Here is a 17,202-nt window from a genome sequence, read left to right as displayed (position 1 = left end):
GTGTTTGTATGATATCTGGAATTGCTTCAGTTATCATTTGAGATTGTATTTGCATGCAGGACCAAGAGCAGCACTAAATTAGTTTTAATTTCTTGTCATGGGTATCTCATAATTAAAGGGCAGATTACATGATGCTACATGTAGCATGATACATAGAAGAATACACAAGAGTCTGCATGTTGCACACTATTGTTGAAAGATTTTACAAGAAAGTTAAAAGTGTTTAAAAAACTGCATTGGTACAGTGGTATTGCAAGGAATCTGGATTGTAAATGGCTAACGTCCAGTTTCAAGGAACATTTATTTGTACAGCATTTATCTTACAAACTGATGTATACAAATTATTATTATCATTGTCATTATTATTCTTTAGTCCTTAACTATTGCTAGTAAGACATTACCCCTTCTCTTAGAAAATTGATGAACATATGCCTATAACAAAACTCTTGTTCCACATGTGTAAGGGCAACTTCATTAAGGGAAGCGTTCTGATCTAACTACAGCAATACATTGTCATATATCAAACACACATGATCAACAGCATGCACAATACATAATAAAGCACGTCTCTATCGCCAGTAGAATACCAATCACAGTAACAGGCAATTCACTATTAGAGTGAGAGTTTCACTGTTGTATAAATAAATCTAGTCTGATTTTGTAAAATGACGTAATTCCTAAGAATTATAACCAAGAATTATAACATATTGGTGCCAAGGTATTACATAATGTTTGACCTGTGTGATTTATGAAAAGAGGAAGAGAGAGTGCACATCATAAATCCATCCTATTGTGGAAACCCGAGAGACAGGAGTGCCCTTTACCATGGCATATGAGAAGGGATGATGTTCACAGGTTGTTTCTGCATTGTGGCTTATCGGAAAAACTAACCTGACTTGCTTTTCATAGGGAAGAAAAACAAAGTGAAACTCTATACCGAAAGTACCTATTAAGCCCTTCCCGTATTCCATTCATGAAAAACTTTTGAAGAAGGTCAAAACACATGTGCATTAAAAGATCCATTACTGAGACACTGGGTCACAGATAAGTGACAAAAACAGAATAGAACTGTCATTTTCAAGAAGCTGGTATGATACATATATATAGTACTTGACATCCACAGTTAAGGGTTTAAAGCTAACTTGAAATCTCAAACAAAATCTCCCTTTGTGTAAGGACACAGAAGCTTTTTGTTTATTGCAGTAAAAAGAAAAAAAGAACATAAAAATCGTGTCACTGGACCCTTTATTTGAACTTTACCAGAAATGCAAAGCACCAAATGTGCATCCTTAATTTAAACTAGTTCCATACAGTATTTATTTATGCTTCCATATCCTTGTGACAGACTGAGCTTAACCTTTTGAAAAATAAATATTTCACTGACCCATGTACCATTCATCGTTTCTTTTCTATTATTTATAAAGCAATCCTTTCTTTTGTAGTGGTGCACAGCACTAATGTAGACAGACTTCTTTAATATAATGCATGGTTTTTGTTTTTTGTTTTTTTTAAACACAGGCACAAAATATATGGGACCTGTAAATACATTTGAGTAAAACATTTTGAAACGAACTGTTGAAATGACAGCACACCCTGGTCTCTTTCTGCAATATTTGCATTTGCACTTTTCTTCCAAGGAACAGGCTTAACAACCTTTCTGCATCAGTAAAGTTTCTTCATCATCTGGGCACTCTGTAACACTGTCTTCAGACTCACAATCGCCCTGAATCTCTATCGCTAATTGTTTGGGTGATTGTCTGCTTCTATATCCCTTCAAAGAGAGCATTGGATCATGATGCACCATTGCATTTTGAGGATCGACCCAGGATTGTTTCATTAATGCTGTGAAATGTTCCTTCAGTTTACATATAGGTATAGCATTGAACATGCTAGGAATGTCAGATACCTTCACAGTATCCTTGAAGTAGGTGACAATATCAACCCTAATACATTTTAAAGGCACAGCGTTCATTGCATTTGGCAGAACAAGATCACATGTATTCTTAACAACAGGCTTATTACACCCTTTGGACCAAACAAGAATTGCAACACCAGTAGGATCTCCGAGGAATTCCTGTGTTACAGATTTAGATTTTAAATTAGTAAGGGTAGTACAATACTGAAGATCAGTGAGAAATGTTGCAAATGCTGTAATCATGCTAACATGCCTATTGTCATCTGCAGAGTAGAGAAGGGACACTCTTGGCTGACGTGGGTAGCCTGAAAACAACAACAAAGATTCATTTCGTCATTTTTAATACGAGCAGAAAACGATTTTTACACATTCATAACATATCTGATGCTTGTATGTTCTTTTTAAAAGTACCAATCATTTTTAAAAATTAAACTTGTATTTAAGTAAACATTAACCAATATTGCTTTGACTATTTTACAAATTATAAATGGACCCATCTACTGGTAACACAATTATTGGTAACGTTACGCATTTCCTGGCTTTCATGGTTATTTTCTAAACTGACCCATCGGATAACACAAATGCATAACACATATGCATTTATTTTTATTTATTTTAGTTTTGGGGTGGGGGGTAAAATTGGTACAAAAACAATTAGAAATTCTAAAATGTTATTTACATATTTAGACTCAGTACTGTATCTGTTCAAATATGGATAATCCTTGACAAGAGCTTACATAGGAAGCAAAAAAATCTCACCTGCATTTTGTTTGAAAGGTTGAAATATTACTTTCCGACTGCCTTTAAAACCCATATTTTTTCTCTGAAAAACTAAAAAATATCAGTAGAATTAAATTCGATATGAAAACTAGAGATCTTTGTTGTCATATTTGTCCTAAGTTATAAACTGACGTACCTGTTAATGTTACATGCCCAACAAGAGCTGCCACAACCACAACAGTCAATATTGCAAATGTCAGGGTCACCATCCAGACAGATGTTCTGCCATCATTTGAATGAGGAACTATGAGTGCTGTAACAAAATAAAATAAAAAATCAATCAAACCTATTGAAAGCGGTCAAATGTATAATAACCGTTATGAACAGTATCTAAGACATTTAAAAATCTTGCTTGAGGAGCGCGTGGAGGAGTAGACAAACATTTCAGCTTGTTCTTTCAGGGTAAGGGTAATACTGAGTATTGTTTCTCTGCTTACTTAGTTTACATAACATGACAAAACAGTAATGCAAATCAGCAGTTCCCAAACTGTGGTTGCAAAAGGTTCAAGGTGAGTCTCTGAATAGTTCACATGAACAAATATATTTGTAAATCAATGTAAAGGACAGCATTTTTTTAAATGTTTAATTAAATAAAAATGCCTTTACTAGATTTTAGTTTTTATAGAGAAATTGTTTAACGATGCCCCACTCCCCTTATGCTATGGACTCAACCACAAATACAATGTGTCATATTAGGAAGCCTATCAGAAACATCAAAAAATCTTGCTACTTTGACTGAGTGTAATTTTTTTAGTGTTCATTGGTAATGGTAAATTAAAAAAAAAAAAAGGTTTTGCTCAATTTCTAGATATTTCAAAAGCAAAGCAGTCCTCTACACTTGGTGAAAAATTGATGTTATTAGAGCAACAAGCTTCTAATAATTTGCAGTTATACATGACAGATAGGTCAGGTGGTATTGCAAACAGAAGGCTCTTTACACCAGGTTCTTTATGTATATAAATAAGGTGTCTTAATAGTACATTGAAACTCAGTGGCATATTATGTCAAGCAAATACCAGCTATATTTGGCAAGACAGGTTTTAAGAATGGGCTGGGCTGTATTTGTTTTTCCAGCACAATGGTCTAAAAATAGATATTTCACGATTGCACATGCACATTTATGTTCAGTATTTCATGGCAGTGGGTGCAGGAAACATTTTCAATGGTTTTATCATTGAGAACGGGGTAAAAAAAAGAAATATCTGTACTTTGCAAAATGTTCATCAAGTGTTCGAATGTGAATTACTAGTTCTAAGTATATTTACATTAGTTAGGATATTCTATGTAAGGGTAGGAAATCTAAGGGAAATGGTCTTGCTTATTTATTTGTTTGCATTAATGAACAAAAATGACTTGATCCCTAAGAAGAGATTGTTGTAAAGCAATACATAAGTTACACAAAGGCTAATTACGTCTGAATTAAAGCAGCAAAATGCTCAATTGTATACAAAACAATGCAGCTGTTGCAGATTGGGTACACCGCCAATGTAAGACAGAACAAAATGATATTTTAAACACTGTCATTCAAACTAAACAGGTAAAACAGGTGCTTTTGAATGCAAACTTTGTTGTGAAGTTAATTGTGAAGCAAAAAAAAAAAATCCACATGCTACTTGTTTTATGTACAGATACAGTGAAAAGTAGCCCACATGGTAGTATTTAATTCATTTTTACAAACCATGAATATTAGAGCTGACAAGTAGGTCTTCGTTGACTTCCAGTTAAATTAATCTGTAACTATTTACAATTTAACTTTATATTGGCCAATGGCTTAGTAGCTTCACAATATACCTACTTACAATGAAGCAGAGTCAGGAAAGTTTAATTTCACAGATGCACACAATTACAAAAATGATCTTTTGAATATGTCAATATGCTTCAGTTGTCCTGAATATATAGCTTTTCTTGTTCTATTTAATGATAAAATCAGGCATTTACTCACAGCATTGTAATTCACATGTTTGAACTGGTACGGAATACTCAACATCTACTCTCCTTCCCTATAAACACCAATGGAAACATGTCAGTGAACTCATTAAACTTACAAAGGTATGATTGTTAAAAAGTTGCATTTCAAAAAATAAATCCTTACCTGGATACAAATATTTGGCTGGCAGATTTCTCTGGTTAGGTTAGATGCTACTGGATTTGACTTATTCTGATGAACACAAAGAAAGAACAGTTTTCATATATATATATATATATATATATATATATATATATATATATATATATATATATATATATATATTATTTACTTTAGTAATAATTAAGTGGGTATATGCCAGTTTACAGTAAAAATGGACTGGGTAGTCTGGAATTTTGTTCATGAAGTACTACAATCAGTTGTGACAACGTGAAGATCCAAAGTTACAGGGTTTCGTTCTCAAATTCTGTAGATAAGCACAGGGTGTGAGCAGATATTCGATTGAACCTGCGTTTTGATACATAACTGTAATCATGGCTATCAACCAGCTACATAAGACCATGGAAATTGACATAGTACGAGCTAACACTTTCAATTAGCGGTCTTTCCCCCCAATGATAAAAGGGAATGATCTAGATTGATATCAACAGCTACATAATTGAGCAATTAGAGTAATTTGTTGAATGTGCAGACTAGTACATTAAATTGTTCCTTCAAGATAAAAAATCTGAAGGTCAACTGTTGAACTATACTTACTACATGGATTAAAACTTGATCCTCTCCTAAAGGATGGCAGATTGAATGTGCAGTCCTGTTGCACAGAGTTAAAGAAACCACCACATCCATCGCTGATGTGATCACTACTTGGTACTGGTCTGGTGTTAAAACCACCTTCATGTTCCAAACTGCAAGTGACAGAGAATATTACATAATTTTTTTTTATTAAAATAAAAAATTGAAAACATACTTTCATCGATTGTACCTGCCGTCCACTTTCTTTCACTACAGGTCTTATTAAATGGGCAGTTTCAAAAGAAAAGGATATTGCAAACATTTGAAAACAATACTTCAAATACTAGACTAGGTCCATTTTTTTTTTCTATTCACTTTTTTTGTCTTCCAGGAAAAACGGTATGTTAATAAAAGGAAGAAGGTACTGAAGGGGACTTTTTTTTAATAAATAATATCAGCAGTTTCATAAGGTATCATAGGAAGGCATTGGAGTTACATCTGAATAACACATTTGTGTTGTTATTTTGTATCAATGTTTCTAGTCTTAAAGATATATATTTTTAAATGACCACAAATTTGTAATGAATTTGAGTTCAAAACGACAGCTGTAGCAGCTGATGCATTCAAAAGTCATATCCCTTTGCAGCCATAATTTTTGAAGTGTAACCATTTTTTATGCACAGTAAAGAAATACTTAATATTACCATATTTGTACAGAGACCTACTGTAACGAGGGTGTGAATGATATAATTATTTAGAGAAGTATGATAAGTAAATTACCTGGAAAATATCCATTTGCAAAAGGACATCTTATCCATGAACCACTAGTGGTTGTAAACTTTAAAAAAAAAAAAAAAAAAAAAAAAAAAGGCAAAACAAATGTAAATGTAAATTATGTCTGGAACTATAACTACCCCAACATAGCTAGATAGTTTATACACAGAGGGCAGACCTACACAGGAAGCCTTTTTTTCTTGAAAGAACACTTTATTGTTACATTTCATGTTTCATATTCATTAACTGTACGTTTTCCAGTATATTGTTTACGTACCGATTATGCCTGAAATCTGGCATATCCTGTACAGGGAGGCCAAATGTGGCTCACAACTATAATTTCAGCAAGTTAAAATAAATATAAATCATTATTTTCTATGAAAGTCAGTATGACAACTATCAATTTCCAGGAGCTTTACAGGCATGTAATTATTGAAGTCAGTTGTGAGCAAATACTTGAAACTTACAAAAATATCCAAACTTACCAACAGTAATCAGTAATTTGACAACTATTATAAGAATAATGCATTTACCTTTACGCACAGTCTTGGATGTGAGTCAATGCCAACATATTTCATCTGTAAATAGATCAAATACATAAGGAATTATTATTATTATTATTATTATTATTATTATTATTATTATTATTATTATTAATACATCTAATTTCCATAGAGGTCCCAAAATGTAATATTATGTTGCTAAGGATTTTTGGATGTTTTTCAATGGGAAACAAAATAGGCACAGTTAAAGATTTTTTAAAATAAATTGTTCCCCTAAAAAAAACTAAAAACCCAACCACTATATGAGCATAATCCTATGTGAGTGTACGATTTGCCATATTGGCAAACACCCTGCTAGGTACTGATCATTTTCAGCAAGAATAATATGATATTTCCATAACACCCATCTAATACTGTATCATCACTGATCTGTAGTACATATTCTTCAAACAATGAAGGACTATAACATTTCTGACTGCTAAATAATTTATGGTATGTGGTAATTGCACTTGCTTGAGTTTTCTTATATTTACAAGATTCAACAGAGTGTCATTCTTACTTTGTTCTGCACTATTTGTGAAGAGTTTGGAAGGTCAGTGCAGGAATGGATGTGTTCTGCTGTCCAACAAAGGCTCACCCTAACTTCAATGGGACAGGCCAGCTCCCAAACTAGCTCCTGTGATATTGGGTTGTAAGCGATTCCACTCCAGAGTTCTTCAGTATCTGAAGAAAGTGGAGGAAAAGAAAAGATTTAAATGTACAGTACAAGGTTTCATTTAAATATGGATGGCACAAAGAAAGGTAAGAGTAAATTGAGGTGTTAGGAACAAAAGCAAAGCGTGGTTTATAAAGATGAGGTAACATGTGACTTCTAAAACTACAAAAAAACCCACTAAACTTAAATAAGAATATCAGGTATAAGATATCACTTTGATATCACGCATCCAAGATTGGATCACTGGTAGGATTTGAGTCATCTTTTAAAAATGGAAATCACTTTCATTTATAAAACTCACTTTTTTTAAATGGACACAGTTGTATTCTACTTGAATCTGGAAATGAAGACCATCCCTAAAAGAAAAAAGAAATTGATCATGAATAAAATATCTGACACCTTCTAAAGTTTAATGTCTAAAAGTGTCTGCTGCATTTCACTGCATCTCTGTAGTACTGATGCCGAGGTCATGTTATGCATATGTAGTACACAAGTACAATGCATGGCTAGGGAGGAAAAAGATTACCTTAGGAAACACATCACAAAAGAGCAGCAGATTAGCAAAACATTCTGTATATTTGTGCAAATTTGATTCCAAGTGAGTTTTTATGCCAAAATGTTCCAAGCCAATACACAGTTAAATCAATTACCTCAATGCAAAGACAAGGCACCAACTTTGAATATGGCAAGGTCACTTTTTTCACAGGGTCTTCCCTTTTGATCTATGAAAAAAACAAACAAAGAAATAAACAAAGAAAGATGGTGTGTAGATAAGTGGAAAAAATCTTCATTTAAATGCATGAAAATTTGAGGCACTGACACAACAAAATATGAAAAAAGTTGAAGGGGTGTACGCTTTCAATAGACACTGTGTGTCTCTCTCTCTCTCTCTCTCTCTCTCTCTATTACATACCAGTACATAAGCTCCAGTACTTTCACAGGAATGCCATTTATGACATAACCTCAAATGATAGTCATTGTCTTCAAGAAACTCTGAGACGTGCACAGAAATCAGCTTCTCTTTTTGATCAACTGAGTAATTCAGTTTTCCAGCTGTTTAAAACACACACAAAAAAGAACATTTTAAACTGTTTGGAAAAGGACAACAAAATATGTGCATAATTACATAAGATGTATGAGTCACACTGTACTGTACTGTATGTCAAAAATTGTGTTATATGTATTTCTTTCCCACATTTTCTTTTTTAAAAATGTTTAAAAGATTTGGAGTAAAACCTTTTTTCATGCATAATTTGGCCAGTCATTTCATATTAGTATAGTTAATTAGTTATAACAGAAAAAAATAACTCTCAGAAGGAATGATCTTTGTAAATGGAGGGAGAGTCTAGCTGACTTGTATTCCTGAGAAATAATCATATATTATATTTAAATGCCGGTAGAGAACACTTAACAAGGAGAAAATAAACAAATTTGGAAACACTTTTGGCACCTTTGGCATTTCGACATAATCATATTATTTAGGTTGTTTTTGTTTGTTTGTTTTTCTCAAGTGTTTGTCTTACCGATGCATATTGGAATGTTCCGTCTTATATCTTCACTATTGCAGCCTAAAATCAACAAAAACATTGAGAAAGATTCACATCAGATTTTAATGATGATAGTGTATTTCATTAAAATGTTTCAACACTTCATGGAACTACACATTGGCAAATGAACAAACCATAACATTTGAAAGGTTAGCTCAATTGACATATCCGGCTTTAAAATATCTGTCTTGTAATGTGTAGTTTTAATTAGAGGTACAAGCTTTGAATGGCATCTTATGAACTGATAAATCCTTTGTGGGTAAGATATGTCTCAAACCACTTTTTTCCTCCATTAGTATTGTACTGAATGATTGTGACTATGATGTTCCCTATTTCGAAGCCCTGTTCCCTCAAACCTATTCTGTGTTAGCATTACAAAACACATTCCTTAAAGAGCGCCTCAGTTTTGATTGCAGTTACTTCTCTTCTTTGAACTCATACATTACAGTATGCAAGTTTCTACTAGTTACTCGTTTTATGTTAAAGAGAAACTACTGAGGAAACAAACTATGCTTCAATCTTTAAAAATTGTTACTTGAATAAAGGCATAAAACTTTGGAGCAAACATATATGGTTGACAACAAGTACTGTATATGGGTTTCCAGAAATGAAAGAGACTTGATCCAGTTCTATAAGCATCTTTCTTTTATCATCAATCAAAAGACTGAACATGTAATTGTATTTTTTTTTTATTACTCAAAATAAGTCCATACCCTGAACATGGTACTCCATAGTTTGAGTGTTTCCATCTGGGATTGTTTTTAGTGTTACAAGAATCTGTTGAGCAATCCCAACTTCAAAACAGTTGTACTGCACATGCACCTAGGAACATGAAAAGGGAATGCAAGCTTTTACTTGTCAAAATGTAATTCCTTTACGTAAATAGGAGAATGCATGTACCCTGTGTATTCTATAGAACAGGAAGCATTGATAAGGACTTTTCTCAGTTTCACATGTGCAACGTCCTGTATGCATTTTAAAATTAAATTGGTAAAATGTATGTTGTTTCTAAAGAAAAAGTCGTCCAATTGTCATGAAACTTGGAATTAACATTACTTAGTATAAGATATTGAGGATTTCAGATTGTGGAGATATAAGGAGTGACTGTCTGTATGCACATCAGTCCATCTGTATCTGTAACATTTTTGCATATGTCTGGAAAACCACTTAGCCAATTGCAATGAAAATGGGTATTAATATTTTCTGGCATAAATTATTGAGAGTATCAGGTTCTGGAGATAGTCAGATAATTTACAGCTGTGGCAGACATGTATGTTACTCACATGTATAAAATGTTGCAAAAACAATAATAAAAAACTAACATAACATGTTAAAAAACAATCACATTTTAAGACATGGTTGGTAAAAATACATTAACTATTAAATCATGTCCAAAATCCAACAAAAAAATGTTGGTATAAACCACCTTTATTAATATGTAAACACTGTAGATTGTATGCAAATGTATTTAGTTTTACAATGTGCAATGTACTTATTTATTAAGAAGTAAATAGAACACAAAAATAACATTAACTTCTGTGTTGAACTGAAAGCACGGATTCTTGCTGTAGTAGATGCTTAGCAATTAAATTTCTTCCTTGTTCACATACTGTAATAGTTTCCTCACCTGCTGCCCATGAAGCTTCATACTTTCAGTTTTCTTGAATATGACCATTCTGCACTGATGCCTGAGGGTAGAGAGTGTCAGGGAACATATTTCCACCCCCCGCATATTCTCTGTGAAACATAAAACAAAATGATTATGATAACTGCAGAGGACAAGCACCCTGTCACCCTGTAATCTCTAACAAAGAATTTCACTCCTAAACCCAACTCCAAACGATTTTGAATTTTCATTTTGAAATTGTGCTGCTTATAATGCTTTTTCTCATTTAAAAAATGTACTTCACTATACCCACCTGACAAGTATAAATTCAAAATGACATTCTATATCTTTCATTTTTAAGTACTTCATTATGAAATATAAAGACGACAACAAAAAGCTATTACATACCATCAAGTTGTAAAGTTCCATTAACATTTAGATATAGCAAGCAATCTCTTTCTTTTTTACACTTCATTACTGTGGAGATGTTCACACTTTGAAAAGGCTGAGACTCAAATGACTGGGGTCTTTGAAATCTGTCAACTGAAAAAAAAAAAAAAAAGACATTAGTTTATGAATATTGTCCAGAGTACAACGTACAGTGCCAGGCTCAGTAGAGTGGTCTCTACAGCTGTTTTATGAAAGCAAAACAAAATCACTGGCTTTACCATCACCATCCCTTATTTAACTGTTATTGACTCAGAGACCTTAGATCACAAAGAAAAATATGTTGTTTTGTAATAGTAATAATACTTTTGCAAAAGCAGATGCTTGGTCTTTGCTGATACAGAATATACAATAAGACAGCATGTTGGTGTTACAGTGCTTTGTAAGCATTCGCCACGCATTTCCTGGCATGTCTTGAGGCAAATGAAAGCTTGTGCATTTGAGCAAAATTCAGATATTAATCCAGGGTTGACTCATTCTCTGTTCTACTGTTCTTCCAGAAGCACCTTAGAAAACAGGCTGCATTTGCTACAAATCACTACTGTCAATGTATTGAGACTTAATCATCCAACCACATTGCTTTTAAATCACTGCATGAGTTAACAGCAAAACGCTGCATTTGTTTAAGAGCATTGCATCTCATTTAAAACAGTAGCCTTGGCACTTCTTACATCTTATTCACCTGGGATAATCTTATATTCACCTTACATGGGATAATCTGCTGTGTACTGCTCATTTGATTAAAATAGTATACATTTTCACATGGCTGAAAACTTGCCTGTTATTGTAAAATATTTTTAATCAGATACCACTTTTTTATTTTTAGCAATGCTCTATTAATTTTAGTTACAGGATTATTACATCAATTCTTCTAATTTAGCAGGAGTAACAATCATGTCTCTTAATATAGAATGGTCAGTGAAATTAAAAAAAAAAAACTTCAGCATTGAAATATACACCTTGTGGACTATAATCTTATTTTAAAACATAATGAGCAAACAGTTGTGAACTCTTTTGACAGTGTTTTTCTTCTCTGACTCTTGTCATTGAGGCAGTTGCAGATTGTTATTTTATCTTCCATGTGGTTTCTGTTCTCGCCAGAAGAAACAAGCTATTTATCATGATTGTGCACAACCCCCACAATAACGACGTCTCTCTTTTTTATGAGTTTTTCCTTTTTCTCAGAAGCTCTTTCACAATGTTTTGTCATGTGCAATAATTTATGTGGTTCTTGTATTTTGGTAACCCAGTCAAGGTGGTCTGCTTGGCAGGCTCAGCTGTTTTATTAAACAGAAAACTAGCTCCCATTGTTCCTCACTTCCCCACTGTGCCTGTGTTTTCAGTTTTTCAGTTAATTTTACTTTAGTTAATCGGTTAAAAAATAAGCTTAATTTCTAATTACAGTTTAGTAAATGTTTATTTTATAAGCCAATTGTTTATAATACAACAGCACCCTAAATGTTTCGCTGTCTTGTCTTATCACAAGGCACCTCTTCTGATACTATAGACCCACGGTTAACACTAAAACCCCATGTAACTAAACAGCATTGAAATCATGAATGTTAGGAGAATGTAAAATGTGTAAAATGCAACCTATGCTTTACTTACATCATATTCAAGTGTGTGGCGAGATAAGGTTAAAAACTCTATAACCACAAATGCAGAAGAGACTAGCCCTTTTGTATTGTGATTGAGAGTGCAATGTCACTGGTTCTCATCCAGTCTCCAATATACATTGGTTCCGTGACCCAGATCTCATAGGTTAAAGGGTGTGGGGAGGTTGTATGATACACTGCTGTTATGGATTCTGACCCGTCGGTGAGATGAGATGAGATTAAAACCTCTATAACCACAAACACAGACAAGCCAGACTCTTTTGCATTTCTAGAATAAGCCCTATAGGTTCTGTACAGACTGGAAAGGGCAAGACATTGTTGCAGTTATTTGGTAATATATTTCTGACAAACTGCAAGGGTATGGATGGATATTTAAATATACTCACATGATGCTTTATTTTTGCAGTACAGTCCCTGTAACAGAAAAGACACATATGGTTAATACTGTTGATACTATTCCTTAAAAAGTTATAATTCCTAACTGAATATGCCGTGCTTGAGAGGAAATAATCAAAATATCCCAAATTATAAACTTAACAGGTTCACTATAGGTAACAGAATGTTAGTACTGTGAACAAACCAAGTTATAGCTATATGTTAAAATTTCACTGATATATATTTGTTGTATATTTATTTGTATAAAGCACTTGGCTGTGGGTGTGGTAAACACTGCCATTTCTTCATTTAAAATTAAACATGATATTCAAATTAGGAAAGACAGGTGAGAATCCATCATTTTTTGCCTCAATTTGCACTCCTAGGTGAAAGATGTGTTAAAATACTTTCCTGGGAAGTGGGGTATGAGGCAAGTTCACCTGGCTAAGAGTAGAAAATTGCTTTATACCCACTGCACTTATGCTCTTAGGCCCTGTACACACATGTCTTTAAACCATATTAGTTGCCTTTAAACCGGCTTAAAAGTACGGTTAGTGTCTACGCTATGCAGCATTTTAATAGTGATTGTATGCATTAAACCCGACTAAACATGAAACAGTAATTTAGTGTGGACACTTTCAGCTGGATTAATTCAAACATATTTTAGTGCAGTTCTCAAAGATCAGTTATGTAGTGTAGACAGGGCCTAAGACATACCAGGGCTATACCAGGGGTATTCAACTGGGGGTACCCATGCCCCTGGGGGTACTTCTAAGGGTCATAGTTGGTACAGAGGAAGATTCAGAAATGAAAGTAAAAGAAAATAATCATCTTGAATGGATTGTTTAAATGGTATTATGTATTATCTCTATTATTGTATTCTTATTTTTGTTTAGCAGTTCAAAGGTTAGTGTAGTATAATTTCAAAATGATCATCCAGTTTGAAGCATGCATGATTTAGATAAAGCAGGTTTCCACTCTGATATTAGGGTGGGTGAAGCAAACATCTGGTGATGTTGCCTATGGAGATTTATTTGCACATAAACTTTGCAGTTTTCTACTGTCATATAATTGAATACTAATCAGTGAAGTACAATCTTTCTGATTTTTTCCATGCTCCGGTAAACATAAATAATAATCACAATACTCAGACTTTGACAGTTTGTGTTTAATTAATTGATGCAGCTGCATTTTAATACCAGTAATAGTGGCAGCTGAATTTGTTTTTGCTGTATATCTTAATAAACACTTATAGTGCAGGATATTATTTTGGATTATTTCTAATAACTTTGCCAAATAGAAAGCGAATATGTGTGTTTCTGAAGAGATTCCCAAATACTGTATTTTTATTCTGTGCACCCAAAGTCCTGCAAGTAAACAGTTTTAAGAATTACTGGTTGGTATCCTGTCCTAAACCAGCAGTTTGTCAGTCCCAAATTGTTGTGAGACAAAGTATATATTACATAAATGAGAAAAAAAAATCAAATGTGTTAATCAGGGTGTGGCAGGCTGGTGAGTGGATAGAGGCCCAGAGACAGTCTGCAGTTCAAAAAAAATAACAATTTTATTATAAATAACACAAAATAAAAGTGCACAAGGGCAAAATAAAGGGATTTAAACAAAAAAAAAAACAGTACAAAAAACAAACTTACAAAAATAAAGGTTTCCAGGCTGGGCAATGCCTTCACTGGATTCACAAATCTCAAAAATACACACAAACCAAAAACTACCAACCTGCTTCCTCAACTCCCTCCTCCTAAATGAGAAGCAGAGGCCTCCTTTTATGTCAGGTGGCTGGGCGCTGATTGATCGTTAAATTAACCTAATCAACCCCAGCCACCTGAACATAATAAACCCAGGCAGGTTGGGGAAATTAACCCCATCCCTGCCAATTTAAAAAGGGCAGAGCTTTGCTCTGCCACACACCTCCCCCCATGTATAATGTACACCGGCCGCAATCGGCCAAATTCCTCCCTTCCCCCCACCCCACAGGGTTATTTTGCCTTTCAGTAGAGTGAAAATTGTAAAGGGGTACTTGAGCTGAAACCTTCAGACAGAGGTGATGAGGTTTTAAAAAAGATTGAAAAAACACTGATCTATACTAACAGTAATAAACAGCATTTGAACATGTTATCAGCTGAGTCAGTTGAACACCGATGGCGTCTAAAATGATAATTTCATTCTTTGAAATCTCACTGCGATAAATCCCTTTATTAACAACATGGGCATTCACCAAAGAGCACTGGAAGGTAAAGAAGCTACAAACATATCGTTTCCCATCCAAACTCTTCTGTCACGCTTACAATAAGCAGTGGTCATGAATGCTGTCAGAGAGCCAACAGGACTAATGCAGCCACATTTTAATTTTTTGTAATTATTTTTTAATAAACAGAATTTCCTCATTTTACAGTTGACATTTATGTTCTATGTTATCTCTAAAACTTATTGCTGCCAGCCTTTGATCTGGAAATGACTCACGTAATAATTTGGCTAAAACATCTAGAGGAAATACATGTTACTTTATTTGTTTACCTTCCCATTTTTGTAGAAACAAGGGGTTTCCCAGAAACAATGGGAAGACATCATTCCCTGAAAAAATACTTTCAACATAATATCAAAATAAATATGTCACACCCCTAAAAGGAAACACATAGAGGCAATGGTTGCAAAGGTGAACGTAATAATAACACACATCACAATAGATGGTGGACAAAGAGATTTTCTTATATTGTACAAGTAACCAGCCTTCATAAAGGAAGTAATATAGTGTATTTTAAATAACTGTAATTTAAGGTCCCACTCCAATTATAAAAAGTGCCTGTTCACGGTGAATGGGAAATTATGTTTGTAATTAATAAATACAAACTTAATACAAATGAATATTAATTAAATAAACACATTCAGATGAAAGGTCATTGCATGTTAATACTAAAAAGGAAGTAGGAATCTCAGGTTTGGATCAGCATTTGCATATTGCCTATCAGATAATTATATTTTGGGGACTTTCCCTGCTATATAATTTCAATAGAACAAAAAAAAGAAAAACATTTAAAGGACATATTTTTCGTTTCAGAATGATTTCTAGTCACACCAAATCAGTAGTAGGATATACTTTTTTTCCCCCTGTGCTGCAAAACTTCCTTTCTTATCCGAACAATGGCTAAACATTGCAAATACTGTATTTAACAATGTTTATTTAGTATGTTCTTAGTGAATTAAGCCCTAAACAGAATACCCCATAGCACCATGGTACTGCGAAATAAGCCAAATGCAACGTATTTATTTATTATAATTATAAAAATAGACTGTGTATAATCTAGCAAGATTATTTTGGAGCAATCTGTATTGTATCAAGAAAGTGCCAGGATGGCATGTTAGTATAACTGTGTTTTTATATTATTATATTTCATAATGCAGCATTGTTTAAAAGATGTAGAATATGTATTTATTGGCTTCCTGACAACATTCATAAATTAATTGTAGTGAATCTTGCCAAGCTATTAGTCATTTGCTCTAAACATATTCAAACACTACATTAAAATATTGTAATTGAAAATGTGATCTCTGCAATATATTACATTGGTATTCTCTAAATAAATAAATAAATAGTAGTTTAAAAGAGTCAACTTACCGGAGAACATTGATGCCCACATTTTTTAATTCTATCAATTCTTTCCCAGCCCCACACAGGACTCATCATACAAATAGCAACAACAGCTAGGATCGCTAACACCAGCTTTCTTTGAATACCTAGAAATACAGCCATGCTTATTATATTCAGCCACCGGCAGGTATCAGCTGTATCACAGGTGTGTTTGCTTAGCTGGGGTTTAAATTGAAGTGCTGGTATAGGTCCGCCCATTCTGTGCTGTTTGGGTGCAGCCCTGTTAACTCTTTGTAAGATCTTTCTTAAAAGGTGACTTTACTTGTGATTTATAGTGGGTATACAGACCCTGATTAGCAGTAATATTGGACTACCTTGGCTAAATGGGGTCTGTAAAAGCAGCCGTATATGTAATGTATATGTTACAAAATATAACTTTGACTGTCTGTTATCCCTAATAGTGTATACACCAGTGCATTACTTTACAAATGTCCAGTTTTACATAACTAGGGAACTTACTTATAAGATCTGGTATTTATTTTTATTTTATAGACCAGTTTTACGATTCTTGCTACATGGTTTAAGAGGAGCCGAGTGGAGAGAAAAAATACAAGTTGTGGGAAAACAAATTATATATATATAATTACCATTTATAAATTAT

At 33.6% G+C, this 17,202-nt stretch overlaps 1 protein-coding gene across 1 annotated transcript; it reads right to left on the bottom strand.

The window, feature by feature from the left end:
• Positions 1-237: 237 nt before the first annotated feature.
• On the bottom strand, positions 238-16,717 carry LOC121318352 (interleukin-17 receptor E-like). The gene is made up of 18 exons (XM_041254918.1): positions 16,569-16,717; positions 12,949-12,976; positions 10,908-11,042; positions 10,521-10,630; positions 9,607-9,715; positions 8,870-8,914; positions 8,260-8,399; positions 7,997-8,068; positions 7,648-7,702; positions 7,191-7,354; positions 6,662-6,706; positions 6,135-6,192; positions 5,379-5,527; positions 4,788-4,853; positions 4,638-4,695; positions 2,832-2,948; positions 2,675-2,746; positions 238-2,220 (listed from the first exon to the last, which is right to left on the bottom strand). The coding sequence occupies exons 1-18, from the start codon at positions 16,701-16,703 to the stop codon at positions 1,646-1,648; spliced, it is 2,133 nt and encodes a 710-aa protein (XP_041110852.1). The 5' UTR covers positions 16,704-16,717; the 3' UTR covers positions 238-1,645.
• Positions 16,718-17,202: the final 485 nt, after the last annotated feature.

Source organism: Polyodon spathula, chromosome 7, assembly GCF_017654505.1.
Source record: "Polyodon spathula isolate WHYD16114869_AA chromosome 7, ASM1765450v1, whole genome shotgun sequence".
Lineage (NCBI taxonomy): Eukaryota > Metazoa > Chordata > Actinopteri > Acipenseriformes > Polyodontidae > Polyodon > Polyodon spathula.
This window is presented reverse-complemented; position numbering and strand designations above follow the sequence as displayed.

Excerpts from the sequence above, each read along its gene's own strand:
- LOC121318352 (XM_041254918.1), bottom strand. The coding sequence starts at position 16,703 with ATGGCTGTATTTCTAGGTATTCAAAGAAAGCTGGTGTTAGCGATCCTA. Across the intron at positions 8,069-8,259 it reads GTACTGGAGCTTATGTACTG|ATCAAAAGGGAAGACCCTGT; the intron begins GTATGTAATAGA and ends TTTTTTTCATAG. Across the intron at positions 5,528-6,134 it reads TGCAAATGGATATTTTCCAG|TTTGGAACATGAAGGTGGTT; the intron begins GTAATTTACTTA and ends TGTCACTTGCAG.